Below are 17,015 nucleotides of genomic sequence, written 5' to 3'. Positions count from 1 at the left end.
GTTCATCCTCAGAATGCATTGAAAATGGTAGTAAAAGGCCCAGTTGGCTTCCCATAATGCCTCTGGCCATGGGTTCTTGTCTTGAATAAATTTAGCCCTAGTGTGCTTTAAGAGACTTTGCAATAGAATGAAATTTGTTGAAGTGAAACAATTCAGATGAAAGTGTTTCTCTTGAGGGGGCTGTGGGTAAACTGGGGTTGAGAACAGTAGACCCTGCTCAGCCTTGTCTGCATAAGAGCACCAAGAGGACAAGTCAGGTACTCTGGACAGCAGTGTCTTGTGGGGCATGAGGAAGTATGGAATTGAGCTTTCCATTTCACTGTGGGTTACAGAGGAAAGGCCCAGTCATATGGAGCTGGAGCTGTTCCTTCAGTACAGAAATGGTGACATGACATTACAAACATGAAATCCAAGTCTCACTGCCAGAATGAGAAAGTTCAGATATTAAACACTCACTGTGCAATAAACCCAAGACCTTATACCCAAAGACCTGTTTGCATGACTGTGAGAAGTATGCAGATTCCAAAAGGCCCTTCTGAAGAGCACAAAGATTAAATAATCCTGGGTCCAGAAGCAAGATGTTCTGTGGATAGTTCTCTGCTGCACCCACAACACCCTATCTGCACCCAGGAAAGCAGCAATCCTACTTTCTTTTCTGCCCACCAGAAGTACCATGATTCAATATAAAAAGGATGTGGCCTAGTGCTTGAAAAGCTATTGTTCATGATTTAGGCTCCCATGTGGAGGTCAGTTTGTCTGATCTCAGGATCTATGAGGAGGAGGGGGAGTCAGGTCCTGTTCTTTTCAAGCATCCTTCACATCACATCTGTAGACATGATTGATTGTCTTGACATAACCCAACTCCACTAGATTCTGAACACCTCTGAGAAATGAGTGTTGTTACCATGTCTAGCATCAGGTCAGCATTCAGTGCCTGGCGTGTGACAGGTACTTAGGAAATTTCCTAACCAGAAAAGTGAATAGTTTGTATACTCAGAGTCAGATGAAGGACAAAAATCTTAAAGGCAAATAAAAGTTTACTATATTCTGTTTGTTTATATTACAGCTGGCCAAGAACGTAGGAAACAATAGTTTTAATGATATTATGGAAGCAAATTTACCCAGCCCTTCACCAAAGCCCACCCCTTCAAGTGACATGTAAGTATTTTGAGTATATGAATACTTTACTAGTCTATTCTCCTGTCCTCCTCCACTCAAAAACAGACAAACAAAACCCAGCTAGCAGCACAGTATTCCCCTCACCTTTCCCCACCCCTGTTATCAAGAGAAGACTAGAAAGATATTTTGAAGCATGTGTCTGCAATAGGCAAGTTTCTTCTCAGCAATACCTTCCCTGGAAGCTGCTGTTGAGTCCCAGCTTTGTGGAGCAGATCTTGGGAATAGTCATATCTGGTCACGCTGTGCTAAGGTAATATGGTAATCGATGTGCCAAGTGGCAGGAGATGCCTTTCAGATACAGACGTCCAACAACCCTCTCAGAGAAGTCTAGGAAGACTGGCATTTTGTCTAATGACTTTTCGGTGGAAGTAAAAAAAAAAGCACTTTACCAGAACTATAAATCTGTTAACCTGGGCCAGACTCTTCCACTTCTGGAAACTAGTATCTGTTTTGTGGTAGAAAAAATAATAATAATAATGGGATAAAGGGAGTCTGTGACTCTTCCAGACGATAGAACACTATGCAGGTGTGAAAACACTAAGTCCTATGTTCTGGCGTAAGTGATTTCCAAGACAGTTGATAAATTTTGAAAAGCAAAGCACAGTAGAAAGCAGACTGCCTTCTGGGAAAGGACAAGATGGGTGATGGGAAAAAGAAACATACCTTTTGAACCTAGACCCACTGCCAGACCCAGAAACTGAATTGTGGCCCAACTTGGTGATTAAACCCTCTCATCACTGCATTGCCTTCTCAGAAGCCAAACACACTTGCATACATGGGTCTGCATACTTGTCTCATTAGGAAAGAGTGTAGGTGTTTCAGTCCATAGTCAGCTGCTCCCATTGCTGTGGCCCAGGATAGTGAGGCAGAAAGAAGCAAGGTAGCAGTAGGTGGTGGGGAAGGAACTGCTCACCTCACAGCAGGGAGAAAGCAGAGCAGGCAAGAAGTGACCCAGGACACACTGCAGCTACCCACTACCTTCCAGTAGTGAAGCCCACCATGAAGCCATGGGTGCTTCCACCCATCAGTAGGTTGAGTACCCTCATGGCCTGGTCAATAGCGTGTTACTGTCATTAACAAGAGACCAAACCTTCAACACATGACCCTAAGAGGGATGCTTCAGGTCTAAATCAGAACATGTATTGGAATTTATCTTTGCTTACGGAACCTGACAGTAACTAGGAAACTGATAACAAAGTTTGTAGTCTGCTTTACATTGGTAGAGCACTCCATTAATCCCAATACTCAGGAGGCAGAGGCAGACAGATCTCTGAGTTTGAGGCCAGCCTAGTCTAGAGAGCAAGTTCCAGGACAGCCAGGTTTACACAGAAAAAAACAAACAAAAGTATGTAGTCTAGCATAGGAGTAGGTGTGAAACTTCTTAATGAACACTTTTTGATAACACTTTGATTTTACTTTTGAACTACATAAATCAATTTATTTTAAAAACTGAACTTACATTTTAGTAAGTAGAGAGGAACTAGGAATGTAGCTCAGTGATAAGGTGCTTGACTAGTATGAACAAGGCCCTGGATTCCACTCCTAGGACTTGGGGGAAAATGGAGAGTTCTCAAAATTGAATCCTGCACCTTGTAGTAAAGACTCTACCTCAGCCCCTAAGTGCCATGGATAAATAGGAAGAAAGGTTAATTCTGAGTCACATAGTTGGGAAGGGTCTATTGCAGGAAGAAAGGACACCAGTCTAAATATTTGCCCAATGCTTCCACAGATACCAAATTTACACAAGTATTAAAATTTTTACAGGGCACATTCAGTCTGCAATCATGAAGTTAAGTCTCCCAGAAGGCCTCTTGGCAGCAGTGGTCTTTTGTTGAGTTGTGCACATGCTTAAAGTGTTCCCATTACCATCTCTATACCAAGGAAATAGCAAAGCAAGCTGTACTGTGAACCTCACCCTTAATGCCTCAGGCTTAGCAGGGAAGGCAGACTTTGCCAAAGAGGTCAGACATCTTCTTACAGAATCATGTTTGTAGGAAGTATGCCTCAGGCGTTCAGTTCCAAACACACACACACACACACACACACACACACACACACACACCTGAAAGCAAGCATATGATGCACGTAAACTCATTGGGGCAAATGTGGGAATTAGAAAACAGTATATAAATCTTTAATGTGCCAGTGAGTAGATGTGTCCATTTTCAGATGATAAAAACATGAAGTTCATAAGGTTCAAATACTTTTCATAGTATCACATAGCTGACATGCTATAGAACCCAAACCATTTAAACCCAAACTTTATGTGTTTTTACTAGTTAGCTTATATTCGTGGTAAAGATCACAAGATGGACACAGGGTTTCTGCGGTGTCAGATGTTGTTCTGGCTCTCATCTGGTTTTCCCTGAACTGACTTCCATTTCAGTCTTCTATAGGTGACAGAGTGACCCTTGGGCATTGAGGCTCTGTTCTCAGTGTGGGGCTGAGAGGTAGGCCCAGTCTCCAGGATCACTTGAGTTTCCATGGTGAAGGTGATTGGACACCACATGTCCACTCAGACTTTAGGCCTGGTATTTCCAGCTCCTGCTCTTGAAGGAGCCTCCACAAGGAAGCCAACTCACCTCATCCTTGTAACAGTCTTTCTATGGGTAGATTTAAGAGTAGCCTTTCTAAGTCAGTTTTCTCACCTGTAAAGGGACTTAGAGCAAAAAAATAAAAATTTTCACAAAGCTCTGGAAGCTTAATTTGTCTCAATTTTAAAATCTTCCCACTTGTGTTGTGAATTTGAAGTATTCATAGAATGTTTTTATTGTGTAGAAAAGAAATCACCCATTATCTCTGTGCACATTAATTTTATTATGGTGTATATTATCCACACATATCAGCAAATACATAGTTCCTTGTCCTGTGTGTCCGGGCTTGATGTAAAAACCGTCATTTGTTGTTGGAAATGAAGTACATTTCTTTAAGGAATGGGAGAGTAGACATGGTTTTCAGCTCTGGCAAAGCAGAAGTGCTCTAACCATCTTGTCTGTTTCAGGACTGTGCGGAAAGAGTACATCACTGCTAAGTATGTGGACCACCGGTTCTCCAGGAAGACCTGCGCCTCCTCCTCAGCAAAGCTGAGTGAGCTGCTGGAGGCCATCAAGTCCAGAGACTTACTTGCACTAATCCAAGTCTATGCAGAGGGCGTGGAGTTGATGGAGCCACTGCTGGAACCTGGGCAGGTAATGACTCAGAGAAGCCAGAGGGTTACAAAGCAGAAAGCAAGCATGCCATGGAGGTTTCTTCTGTGATCTCAGCACTTGCAAAAAGGGAGAGTCTGAAATAAACTGGAGGCCAACCCTGGGCTGCACAGCAGAGACAGAGTATGAATGAGGGTCAGACATTAGCTGAGCATGTCTAGAGAATTGGAGAGTCGACATGCTCTTGATAATTGCTTGAGGTGCCTTGGCAATGAAGCTGCTAGAGGCAAGATCACTGAATTCATATCCACCCTCCCTCCTCAGGAGCTTGGGGAGACAGCCCTTCACCTTGCCGTCAGAACTGCAGACCAGACATCTCTCCATCTGGTTGATTTCCTTGTCCAAAACTGGTATGGCTTTTGTTTTCTCATCTGAATGAACTGAGCGTGATTTACTAGCACAAACTGGAACTGTGTAAGACCTATTTCCAAACTCAAGAGTTCTCTGTGGTTAGCTGCTAAAAGGCCTTTATTGGCTGGGATTGTTCAGTTGCATCCTTTTATCTCTGCCTGCTTTATAGTATGTCTATAGGCACGTGTGTGATATGCTAGTTGTCAGAAGAAAGCATAAAAAACACAGCTCTTGAGACCGTGCTTTTAAGCATCTGAAAAACTTAGAGTTGCGTGGCAGCTGAGAGAGGGCCTGCGCTCACCCAGTCTTTCTAACGATGCTGCAACCTTTCAGCGGGAACCTGGACAAGCAGACATCGGTGGGCAATACAGTTCTGCACTATTGCAGCATGTACGGCAAGCCGGAGTGTCTGAAGCTGCTGCTCAGGAGCAAGCCCACTGTGGACATTGGTGAGTGTGGCCATTCCCACAGCCCAGAGGACCGTGGCTGACATACAACCTACTCAGTCACTGTTTCCTGCCTCTTGAAGTCGTATCCTAGATAATTATGTGTGTTTATTCTTCTACTGTTTCAGTTAACCAGAATGGAGAAACTGCCTTGGATATAGCAAAGAGACTCAAAGCTACGCAGTGTGAAGATCTGGTAAGCAAAACTAGGATAGGAGGCTTGTCAGACATCAGTGGCCATTAAATGTTACTCCAAGAGGATGAAATTGGGGAAGCATGGGGCATTTTGTTTTTAAGTAACTAAGGAAATACAGATAGACGCTAACGTACATTTGAAAGAGTGGTGGGGCCATGGCTTTGCCTTCCGAGTACAGTTGTCACGTGGAGACCCAAGGCCTCTGTAGGACTGAGGATGAGGACCATGCTTTCTGTTTGCCAGGACACCAAGCTGCTTTGCAGCTAATGTAGAGAATTCTTCAGGCAGTCACTTTGAAGAGCTGGGAAGAGTGATGGTTTTCTCCCTCCTGCCTCCCTTCTCTGCACACTCACCTTTTTAGCCCCATCAGTTCTTGCCTAATCTTCTGGACATCACATGAATGGGATTCTCTTAGACACGCTGCATCCTGTCTGTTCTATTGCTGATGGCGTACTCTACAGACTGGGCAAGCTGTAAAGAAAACCGGGGTATTTGACTCATGCTTCAGGATAAAGGGGCTGCATCTGTGATGGCCTTTTCCTCTCACAGTTAATCCCATTATGAGAGACATGGGAGTACCTATGTTTCCTGCTCTTTGTCCCTCTTCTAAAGCCACCAGTGTTCAGCCATATGGCTCCTTCCTGATAACCTCATTACCTCCCAAAGGCCCTGATCTCAATACCGTTTCTAAAGTTCTGCCCTTTTAAGATCCCATGATGAGGATTAAGTTTTCACTTAATGGACTGGGAATAGTGGGACATGCCTGTAATCTGAGCACTTAGGCAGGAGGACCACAAGTTTCAAACATCCCTGAGCTCCACAGGGAGGCATTGCAATAAGAAAAATAACTGCAGTTCAGAGGCTGTCGGCCCTAGCCAGGGGAGAAAGAAGGGACACGCCAGTGTTTGAGTTTCTCCAGACACGGACATTGTACTTCTTGTAATTTTTGTTGCTTTGATATTTTTATTTGTTTCTCCTTGAGTTCTTGTGGGGCAGGTGGGCAGTGGGTTTGGGGGAGTTTCAGTGGAAAGGAGAAAGAAATGGTGAGAATAGCCTCAGACTCTAATCTTCCCTAATGCCAGGACTTGCATCACCGTCATTGGCTGTATCATATATTCTTGTTATCTCTTAAGATTTATTTTATTTTATTTTATGTAGTGAGTGTTTTGGCTACATGCATGTACATGTACCACTTCTGTGCCTGGGGCCTGTAGAGACCAGAAGAGAACATTATGTCCCCTGGAACCAGAGTTACCATGTGAGCCACCATTGTGGGTTCTGAGAACCAAACCCAGGTCGTCTGCAACAAGGGCCACCTCTCCAGCACATGTATTTTGTGGAGTCCTTTGAGACTATTGTCCATGAACAAAAAAGGAGAACAGATTGACTCAAATTTTACCCCTTCCTTTTAAACCTGATGCCTCTTGGTTATATGTTCCAACCCATAACCTGCAGTTCTGAGTTTCTTTTTAGAAGGGAAACGTCTGATTTTGAAGAAAACCGTGCAGTCAGACTTAGAAAGGTTCCACTGTGCATTGGTTTTCAGTCCCTGGGCCGGTCATGCAGCCACCCAGCTTGTCTAGTTAGAACTGTGCTCACTGGGCCGTTCTATAGATCCTTTGGTGAGGGGCGGGGTCTTACTCGGCGCTTGTAAAGTGCGGAGTATTTGAGCATTCCCATTAAGTGATGGGCCCTTGCTGTTCCTTCTAGCTTTCCCAGGCTAAGTCTGGAAAGTTCAACCCGCACGTCCATGTAGAGTACGAGTGGAACCTTCGGCAGGACGAGATGGATGAGAGCGATGACGATCTGGATGACAAAGTGAGTGTGCCACCTTCCACCTTCCGAGGCATGCATCAGTTTGGGCCTTCTGTCCTGATGAAGCAATTTGGTCCCTGTTGGGTACCATGCAATGGCTGGACAATAGAACCAATGGGAAAGATGCAGAAAGAGACGATCATTTGAAGGAAGTGGCCTGTGCCATTGTGAAGCTGGTGAGCCAGCAGGCTGCAAGTTCCCAGCAGCAGGTGATAAAGCAGAGTTGAGGCAGAGGGGGTGTCTGAAAGCCAGACTGCTTGCTCTTTGGGGACCTGTGGTCACTTTATTTAAAGCTCTTCAGCTGACAGGATGAAGCCCACTGACATCTTGAAGGGCAGTTCAAATGCTACTGATTTAAGTTGTAATCACATTTAAAATGAAAGCTATATCTACACTGATGCTTAACTGAAACACCATAACCTAATCAAGTTGTAGAATTAAACATGTAAAAAAACTACATATAAATTCCCATAATTGTCACTTTTGAAGGATGCACATGTAATCTAATGAGCTAAATATTTTCCCCTCATCTCAGATTGTCTCTTTTGAAACTCAGAGGGATGTGGTGATTGTTCCCCAAGAAAACTTAAACACAAAGAGGACTTGGCATCTTTTCTGAAGCCTCCTAGCTGACAGATACTGTCTCTAGTATTAAGCCCGGGTCTCAGTGACTCTTGTAGGCGGTGTCTGAACCCTTAAAGTTCAGCTACGTTTATCATCAGATGTGTACCAGGCAGATTGTAAGGAATGCTCTGACAGAGGTCCTAATGCTACCCTTCATTTCAAGAGGAGAGAAACTGTAACTCAAAATGGTAACGTGACTGTTTAGTGAACGTGTGTGGGAATTCCTGAGACCTAGCTCCTCAGCCTTGGTAAGCCCTGACAGTCTCAGCAAGTAAGCAGCCACAGAGATGGATTTCCGAGAATAGGTGAGCATTGGCCAGAGAAAAGTAGAGGGGAATAGAACAACTCACACTGTGATTGGGAAGCATAGGGAAGGGAAAAGGTACTCTGCAGAGTCATGAGTCAGTTTTCAGGTTCACCCTTTATCTTTACCCAAGCAGTCAGAGGCTGGCACACGTGTATTAGTAGGGCTGAGTTTCCTACCAGCCCTTCCTGTAGTGTACAGAGTGAGATGAGGGCGAGAAGAAGCAGGGTCATTCTGCTGCAGTGAGAGTAGTGAGCACCTTGCTAGGACTAAGAGAGTCCATCTGAGGTTTCCACGCACCATGTGGGATGCGGGTGAGGTCTAACTGCCGCAGGTAGAGTGGATGGTGCCCCAGCCATCACAATGTGTAAAACACTGTGTGGGCAATTGGAAATAGTTTGCAGCCCAAGAACGTGTGTGGGATTTAGAACTCCAAGCCATTAGCATGTGGATAGCACCTCAGAACCAGGTGTGGAAGAAGGGAAAAGGACTTCATGTAACAAATCATAGGTTAACAGGGATGCTGTTCAAATAAGGCAGACAGGTCCTTTGCAGGGACCTTTTTTTTTAAGTAAAGACAGATTATAACTGTGACTTTACCTATCACTTTTGAATGTGCTACTGGTCACTAACTGTCGAGCAATGTTGGGACTTCCTGATGAGGATGTAGGAAGTGTAAACTGTGGCACTGCTGTGAAGTTGTGTTGATGGCTAGCTAGCTACCACGCCAAGAACCATAGCAACCAGATGACCTCCTAACCCACTCTGCAGGGGTCTTCTGGACACCTCCAGGGCAGCCCTTGAATTTCATATCATCTGTTGTTTCCTGTACCAGCCGAGCCCCATCAAAAAGGAGCGTTCACCCAGACCACAGAGCTTCTGCCACTCCTCCAGCATCTCACCACAGGACAAGCTGGCACTGCCAGGGTTCAGCACTCCACGGGACAAACAGCGGCTCTCCTACGGAGCCTTTACCAACCAGATCTTCGCCTCTACGAGCACAGATTTGCCCACATCACCTACCAGTGAGGCTCCGCCTTTGCCGCCTAGGAATGCCGGGAAAGGTACGAAGCTTGAGGAGTGCTTGTGGCTGCTAGTTTGCCAGTTAAGTGGCAGGATACGGAAAAGGCAGTATCCTGGGTGTCGTAGGTGTGTTACCTTGCATTAACTTCCTGTGAACTACATGCTCATCCTCCAGAAAAGAAAACGAAGACTAAAAGGTAAAGTGACTTTCTAGTGTCACACAGCCAATAAGCATTGAGATGCAGTCTGAGAGCCGTGTGGCTGTTAAGATCTGCTGTTTGTAGCAGAAGTAGCTTTTGGTTCTTTGAAAGGCTACTTTTCTCTTGCTGTCTGGACTAAGTAGATAGGAGTTGGTAGAAAGCTTGTTTTTTAAACCTGAGGCCCTGGGTTTGATCCCCAGCACTGTGTAAAATTGCACATTATGATTCCACAATCACAATTCTTCCATGTAGCCCAGCCTTGATGCTTCTTAGTCTACTTACATCTATTCTTTTAATGACTTCGCTACTCACTTTCCTTTTATCCCTTTGCATCGATTACTTCCCTCTCAAAAGTATGAGATAGAATACCTGCTGTGCTATTAGCCTCCCTTACAATCCTTCTGTCACCTGGGGGCCTCCCTCCTCTTGCAGGATTCCTACCCATATGAATTGTTACTACTGATTCAGTAGAAAAAGAAAAAGGAAACCAATAGCACAGGGGCTGGAGAGATGGTCTCGTGGTTAAAGAGCACTGACTGCTCTTCTAGAGGTTCTGAGTTCAATTCCCAGCAACCACATGGTGGCTCACAACCACCTGTAATAGAATTTGGTACCCTCTTCTGGTGTGTCTGAAGACAGCAACAGTGTACTTATATAAATAAATGAAATAAATAAATAGATAAATAAATAAATATTTAAAACAAGCAACAGCACTACCTCAGCGCATCCACAGTTTTAATAGCCCTACTTAATTGGCTGGTACAGGAAACAGTGAAATGATCAGGCGTTCATCATCTTTACAACAAGTTTGAGGACAACCTGCATTTCATGAGGGATGGGCGGGGGGTGTTTCATAGTAGTTGATAGTATTTGTGAAGCACTTGCCTCATGGAAGTCACACACCGCCCTTTCCTCATTCCAAGGCCTCCACATGAGCTGGGTAATACAGATTCTCATCTGTCTTGGGATTCTAAGCCAGGAACAAAACCCATATTCCTATACTCTTCTTGGATGAGGTGAGGATGGCCCAGGCTATCATTACTCCCTATGTTGTCAGATACCTTCCCAGCCCAGCGTCAGGCCAATGGAAATGGTTCCTGTCCCATTACCACAAACACTAGCCTTTGTCCTGCAGAGTATGTCCAGCTCTGAAGGTCAGTGTAGAGGGTCAAGTTAAAGCACAGAAATTGTAGGGCTGAAGCTGAGAGGTGCTGAAAGCTGTAGCTGCCAGAGAATCCAAATGTGGGCTTCTCCCGCTGTGCTCAGCTCAAGTTAGCACAAGTTTGCAGCACCTCTGGTATACAGTGACAGGCCGATTGGAATCACACTGGTGCTATGTTCTGGCCAATGTGAGCTTTATTCAAAACTGTTTTCACAGCTTACTCTCCATTGAAATTGTGTTATAAATGGGAGCTGTGTTCTTAAGAGACCCCAAATGACCTTGTAGATCATAAGATAATAGGGAATGTTACAGTAAGGCTGTAGCATGAGCAGTTCTCATCAAAGACAACCACGTACAGAGGTGGGTATTAGCCAAGTGTTTCTTATTCTGTACAGTCTACTAGAACACACTTAAAGACAGCCCATTAACATATCAAGCTACAAATCTATACGGTATGAGCCCTGTGCTGTTCTCCCCTCTGCAAAACCATGTTTCTCAGCAAATCATGCTTCTCACAAGAGGATAGAAAGGCACCTCCAGACCTGATCAAGTGATAGAAGAATGCATCTGAAGAATTGATTTTTCGGTGCCCTGGTTATGTGGTGACCTGTCTTGACAGGCAGAGCCTGCACCTGTTCAGAGAGCTTTTGTTGACACCAGAACCCAAGGACTAACAAACCCCATCCCCACCCCCTGTAGCCTCCCTGTGTAATTCTATCTCACGGGACTGGGATGTGAAAAAGCTGCAGAGTACACCATCTGGCTTAGTGCCAGACATCACTCGCCTGCATTGAATAAATTCTAGCTAGTGCTTTACTGAGCTCCCAGAAAACAAAGGCTACATTTATTTAGTAGTTCAGCTGCTGAAGCAGGGGCTTAGCAGTTTGTCCATAGCAACCGTGGTTAACTAAGGATAGACCACCTATCCCTCCCCTTTACAAATCAAGCCCATGCTTGAAAATAAAACTTGCTCTTCTAACTGAGTTTCCCCTGGCAGCCTATCATGGAACGTCAGATTCAGAGCATTGGACTGTCTGCTGCTGCCACAGATAGGCAGTGTCTAATGACAGCTACCAGGCCCTGAACCATAGCTGTCCTTAGCCAGCTGGGCTCACATGCCCTCACATGTGGGAAACTTGCAGTGTGAATATGATTCTCAGAGGCTACTGTTCAGCAGTCAGCTGACCCCTGTGCAGAGATCCTTGTGTTTTATGGTCCCTATATTTTTTTTTCAATCTATCCTGCTAACCGGAAGAACTATCTACTTGAGAACAAAGTATCTGGAATCAGTCATCCTTTGGATTGTCATTACTTTCTCTCCACAGCAAAGAAAGCTCTGGTCCTTGCTTATAGCACAAGCTACCCCCACAGACACAAATTTAGGGACTTCAGGATAATGACTTCCTGGGACAGAAAGGACACCTCAAACAAAGTCCCCCACAAATAAGAGGAGTACAAAAGGCAGCAAGAAGAAAAAAGGAAAAAAAAATTTTTTTTGTGGTTAGCACAGGAGGATTTCCAGAACCCTCCAGTGGCCTCACCAAAATTCAGGGAAGTTTGATCTAAATTACCATCAGCTAGCACCTCCTGCACTTGAGTACTCCTGGTGAACCAGCACACCGCATCTCAGGCCCACGTTCACCATCCTTACAGCCCAGGTAGTTCAGTGGCTGACTCCTGTGCAGAAAGGAGTCCAGAGAGAATCAGCAGAAGGTACAAAGCTGATTGTGTGGGTCTTTCTCATGATCCGCAGCCCCCACCTAATACTATTTAAACAGAAGCGCCTCGGGCTCACCAGGCTTCACTTGTTTTTAATCTTTACATTTGAGTGCTCCCACAGAACTTTGGTTTCTTTAAAGCTAAGAGGATACTGAAGGACTAGTACTGTCTGTAGCCCATTATAAAGACAACGAAACTGAGCCCTAGTAAAGTTAAGGAATTTCCTATGGAGTATCAGGCTATGGCAAGTCACCTCAAGTCTTTTCCTTGTTGAGTGAGATTGTCTCTTTCTCCTACTTGTCTAACGGAGTGGTCCTCAGAATACATTGAGACAGTGTATGGAGAGATGCTCCTGTTAGGTCCACTGGGCTGTGGCTGCGACTGCTTCTGGAACATTGGGACCCACATAGCTGTGTGGGTCATCTCACAGAACAGGTACTTCCCAGTGCAGTGCTTGCTTGGTTGGCTAACTTAACTGGTTTACAGTAACGTTAAAGCTTAGAGCCATGGCCGTCTGCCATTGTTCATCTTCATGCTTTTACATGTCACTGGCAAAAGTGTATGCTAACCACCGAGCCATCACAGGACTGAGAACTATAGGAAACACTCATGTGATCCATCAGGGTTGGGTCTCTGCCCGGCTTTCCTACCTCTCTGCCGCTGCCTCTTTTAAAGAGTCTCCAGGGAACTATGGGCCAGAGTGAAGTTCACAGGCTGGATCTTAACTGAAAGAAACTTTGTAAGGAATAAGTCTGATCTCAATGGGCAGAGTTTGGTTTGAAGAACTAAGTTTTTAAGCTTTTACAAGCAAGAACAACGTGTGTTAGAATTCAGAAATATTGCTGCTCTAAATAGCACATTACTGTATCTAGTGCATAATTGCTATGATGGAGACCTCCTGCCTTATACAGACTCTAGCTTCAGTCTGCTACAGCAGCAGCTTGTACAGAAGCGACACTACCTAGTCCTGAGAGCCAGCACTGATGCTGATGATGACAGCCTGCTGCCACAAAGAATATCAAGACAGGTGCTACCCTTGCCATCAGGTTAGGTGGCAAGACTGAACACCTCCATGAATCAGAGAATATCGTTTGAGAGTTTAAAATGATCAGACTACTCCATCTGTGTCAGGACAGACCACGGCTGCTTGGGCAGCCATGTATCCTGAAAAGCTTTTCAAGCTTCCTTCCCTCTCCAGGAACCTCCCTTTCCCCAGGGTTCCTACTCTGTAAAGGCCAGTCCAGCCCTGTGTCTCTCATCCTATATTTAGTTGACCCTCCTAAGTTAGCACAAGTAAGGATTTGGTGTTTGCCTTGCTGTGTCACTGCTTTGAGCAGGCACAGTAAAGTGACAAGCAATAAGACTGTGCAGTTCCAGTGAGTGTGCTCATCCGACAACTATTTCAGGAGCAGGGCTACAGGGGAGAGTGAAGAAGGCCTCTGCACTCTAAAGGACAAGGTTTCCATTTCATCCTGCCTTACCGAAAACTCTAGGACAGGAGCTATGGATCCATTGTCTTGGCACAGTGCAAGACAGGATTCATCTGTCGGGTTATTAATTGTAAAATCTACAGAAAGAATAAGTGGAAGCATGTCCCAAAAATACACAGCTAAAGTAAGCGGTGGGCACATAGGGAAGTGGCAGTTCAGCTCTGTAGGAAATGTTTAGCAGTTACAGCAAATAGAGCTGTGGATGCATTTTATCCATAGTGCCTCCTTCTCTGAGAGGTCCACAGTCTAAGAGATAAGTGGAGATGGGGAGTCCCCTCGGTTTCCTGCTGTGGCTGGCCATCAGGAAGGGCTCCACTGGCTGAGTGCTACAGGCCTGGAAGGTACACATGCATTGGTGACATTCCTGGGACTTGTGTCTCCTGGGATAACCCTTTGAGTGGCTTAACAACTCATGAGCTTTGCCTTGAAATCTCATTAGATTTATGTTTACATTTAGCTTTGCCTTATTTTGTTGTTGTGACCCTTATCCAGTTTCTCACCATACTTTTTATTATTTTAATAATTGGTCAAGCTTTGTTATTTTAAAAAAAAAACTTGCAAATAAATTTTTTAAAAAAATCACATACCAAAACTAACCGGATGCAAGATCTATGCAACTCAGTGACTTTACAGTTGAAATATGCATTCAGAATGGAAGCTGTGATGTACCACATTCCTTTTTAAACACATTAAATGAAGCCCGTTGGGCTGATCAAGAGCTTTGTCTTCAACAAGGACCACTAACACAGGCTCTATGGTCAAGTCACCTGTCCTCTAGAGTATGAAAAAAAGCAGAGGAAATCCTGATGCGGAGAGGTTGTGTATGTACATATGTGATCATTACAGAGCCAACCCTGACTTCTTTGAATCCACTATTTTTATCAGTATCAGAAAGGGACTGAAGGGCAGATGAAAATCTGAGGCTATTTTCTGTGTAGAAATCAATAAACAGAAAAACACGTCACCTTGGCAGCCCCTTCCTTCTAGAATCCTCCTTTGTGTAAGTACACAGGGCTTGGCTTTATCTGCTGCTTGTTAAGGTGATTATCATGTTATAAAACCCATAGGATCGGCTACATAAGAACAGCCACATGAGTGTAAGGGATCTGTTAAAGGACATCATTATAGCAAATAATAATAGTATTGCAGATTGCCAGGGCCATAGATTTTGAGCGTTTTCTACACAGTAAGTATAAGAAGTGAAAAAATGTTGATTAGCTCATTGAATCACTCCACAATGTGTACCCGTTTCAAAACAGCATCATGTTCAATGAACATATACAACATTGTTAATTAAAAACGTAAAGGGAAACCATTAGGAGAAGATTGAACTTTTATGTATATTACTAGAGTTACTTAAGTATAACTTCAGTCATTAACTCTTCTGTAAGGCATGTTACAATCTTTCAAGCCATTTTCTGTGACCTTGAAAGTTGTACTTTTTATTTGGTCTCCAGGTAGAAGACCTGGGTTTTCACCTTAATGAAACCCAGATGTGCAAAATCCTGGACAGCCATCCTGCTGACAAGCACGAGTTGTTTGCATGGGCAGCAGCACTGGGACGTAGGAAAGCAAAGCCATCTCATCTCCCCTGTGAAAGCAGAGGCAGAGAAGGAAGAAGAACAGTCACTGTGATTCAAAATGAGGCATTCTTGTCCCTAGAGACATTGTTGAAGTCTAGACATTAGCAGCAGTCACTCCAGGGGAGATACATTAAAGAAAAAATGTGGATAAAGCTACATAGGAGTTCTCCTTAAAAATGAGGGCAGCAAAATACATTGTATTGAAATTCTCAAACATTAGTAAAAATATTTTAAGTGGTCAGAAAGTGAAGGGAGTCCGCGCTGTGCATGTGGGTATCCTATCCAGAGAGGATCAGTTAGTCAGAACAAGCTGGTGTCAGGCTAAGAGCTTGGGCTTGAGTCACGTCAGGGTATGCTGAGCACAGCTTCATGCGATCTCTGGCCAACTTTCTAGACTCAGATCTGGATTCTGCTTGGTTTAGAGACTGAGTGACTTGCATGAGGTCATCCCTGAAGTCGAATATATAGTACACCTCAGGTGGACATATACCTCTAGCATTTTACTTCAGGATTTGGAGCCTCCTTGTGTGACCTTTTGTAAGATGTGCTTCACCAGAGAATCCCTAGATGGCGATAGAGCTGAGACTACAAGAGAAACTCACCACTGTCTGGTATCTGTTCTGCGTTTGTCTCCATCTCCTCCTACTGAACATTGTTGTCTTCTTCCTGGGCCAAATGCAGAGTGCTGACTGCTCGGACAAGTGCCAAGTCCCTTTCCTTGGATACGTGTTCGGACCATACTAAACCCATATCTCACAGGATAATATTGAAAGTCAAAAGGAATAACCTGTCAGACCCAGCTGAAGAATACAAAACACCATACAAGTGTAAGGCTGCAGTACAACCTCCTTGTTGTGAAAATGGTATTAGTGACTAATAGTGTGACTAGGTATTGGTTTGAATTAACCATAAAGCTGCTGTCCTGTATCACATCAGTAAACAGAATCAAATCGATGACTATGGTCATTGTCTACTGCCCTGTCAGGCTACCTTTGAGAATTAATGACTTAATCCTTGTTAGTACTAATCACTAATAATTAAAACTATCTTAAGTTTGCTCAGAGAGAAGACCTGCACTCAACGCAGATCAAAAGCTTTTCTAGATCACTAAGTCTGAGTTAAACATTTCATATGGCAGTGTTCCTAGCTTCCCAACCCACCCACCCACCCCTCCCTCGAGTGCGTGCACACACACACACACACACACACACACACACAGACTCCTACATATGTACAGAAGCATTTGTTTGTGGACATAGTTAGAGCAGGCCCATGGGAGTCTTCTCTAGAGAAATGCCCATGCCCAGGAATATCCGACATGCTCCCTTACTTTAAGAATGTCTGTGGAACTCCAGTAACCGCTTCAAAACCAGCTCCATTTGCTATTGTTCAGACTTCAAGTACAACAGATGGTTTGGGATTTACAGAACAATTCAGAATTAGAACAAAAAGAGGTTTTGGAGTTGTTTTTCTAGGTCATCTTGGATTCTTTGTTATTTGGGGGTGGAATGATTGGTTGATTGGTTGGGGTTTTTGTTTTTATTTTTGTTTTGTTGTTGTTTTTGAAGACTCATTTTCTGACTAAAATCAAAGCTGTAGTAGAATTCAAACACTCTGCTATCTAAATACTTTAACTGTGGGCCACTGACTGCTGAGCTCACTGCACCCCTCTGTCCCCTTCTTGGTCTTGGGGGCAGTGTGGTATATGCCTTTCTCC

The 17,015-nt window shown here is 44.3% G+C and overlaps 1 protein-coding gene across 3 annotated transcripts in view; it reads left to right on the top strand.

The window, feature by feature from the left end:
- ASAP1 (ArfGAP with SH3 domain, ankyrin repeat and PH domain 1) overlaps positions 1–17,015 on the top strand; it is a 276,123-nt gene that overhangs the window by 235,185 nt on the left and 23,923 nt on the right. For all 3 annotated transcript variants that reach the window (XM_080939796.1, XM_080939795.1, XM_080939797.1), the window contains 7 exons: positions 1,067–1,158; positions 4,181–4,367; positions 4,650–4,735; positions 5,070–5,185; positions 5,311–5,378; positions 7,089–7,196; positions 8,957–9,185. In XM_080939796.1, the coding sequence (XP_080795922.1) occupies positions 1,067–1,158; positions 4,181–4,367; positions 4,650–4,735; positions 5,070–5,185; positions 5,311–5,378; positions 7,089–7,196; positions 8,957–9,185 (886 nt within the window). The remainder of the gene's footprint in view (positions 1–1,066; positions 1,159–4,180; positions 4,368–4,649; positions 4,736–5,069; positions 5,186–5,310; positions 5,379–7,088; positions 7,197–8,956; positions 9,186–17,015) is intronic.

Source organism: Micromys minutus (genome assembly GCF_963924665.1).
Source record: "Micromys minutus genome assembly, chromosome: 27".
Taxonomy (NCBI): Eukaryota; Metazoa; Chordata; class Mammalia; order Rodentia; family Muridae; genus Micromys; species Micromys minutus.
Note: the sequence above shows the minus strand (reverse complement) of the source record. Positions and strands in the feature narration are given on the sequence as shown.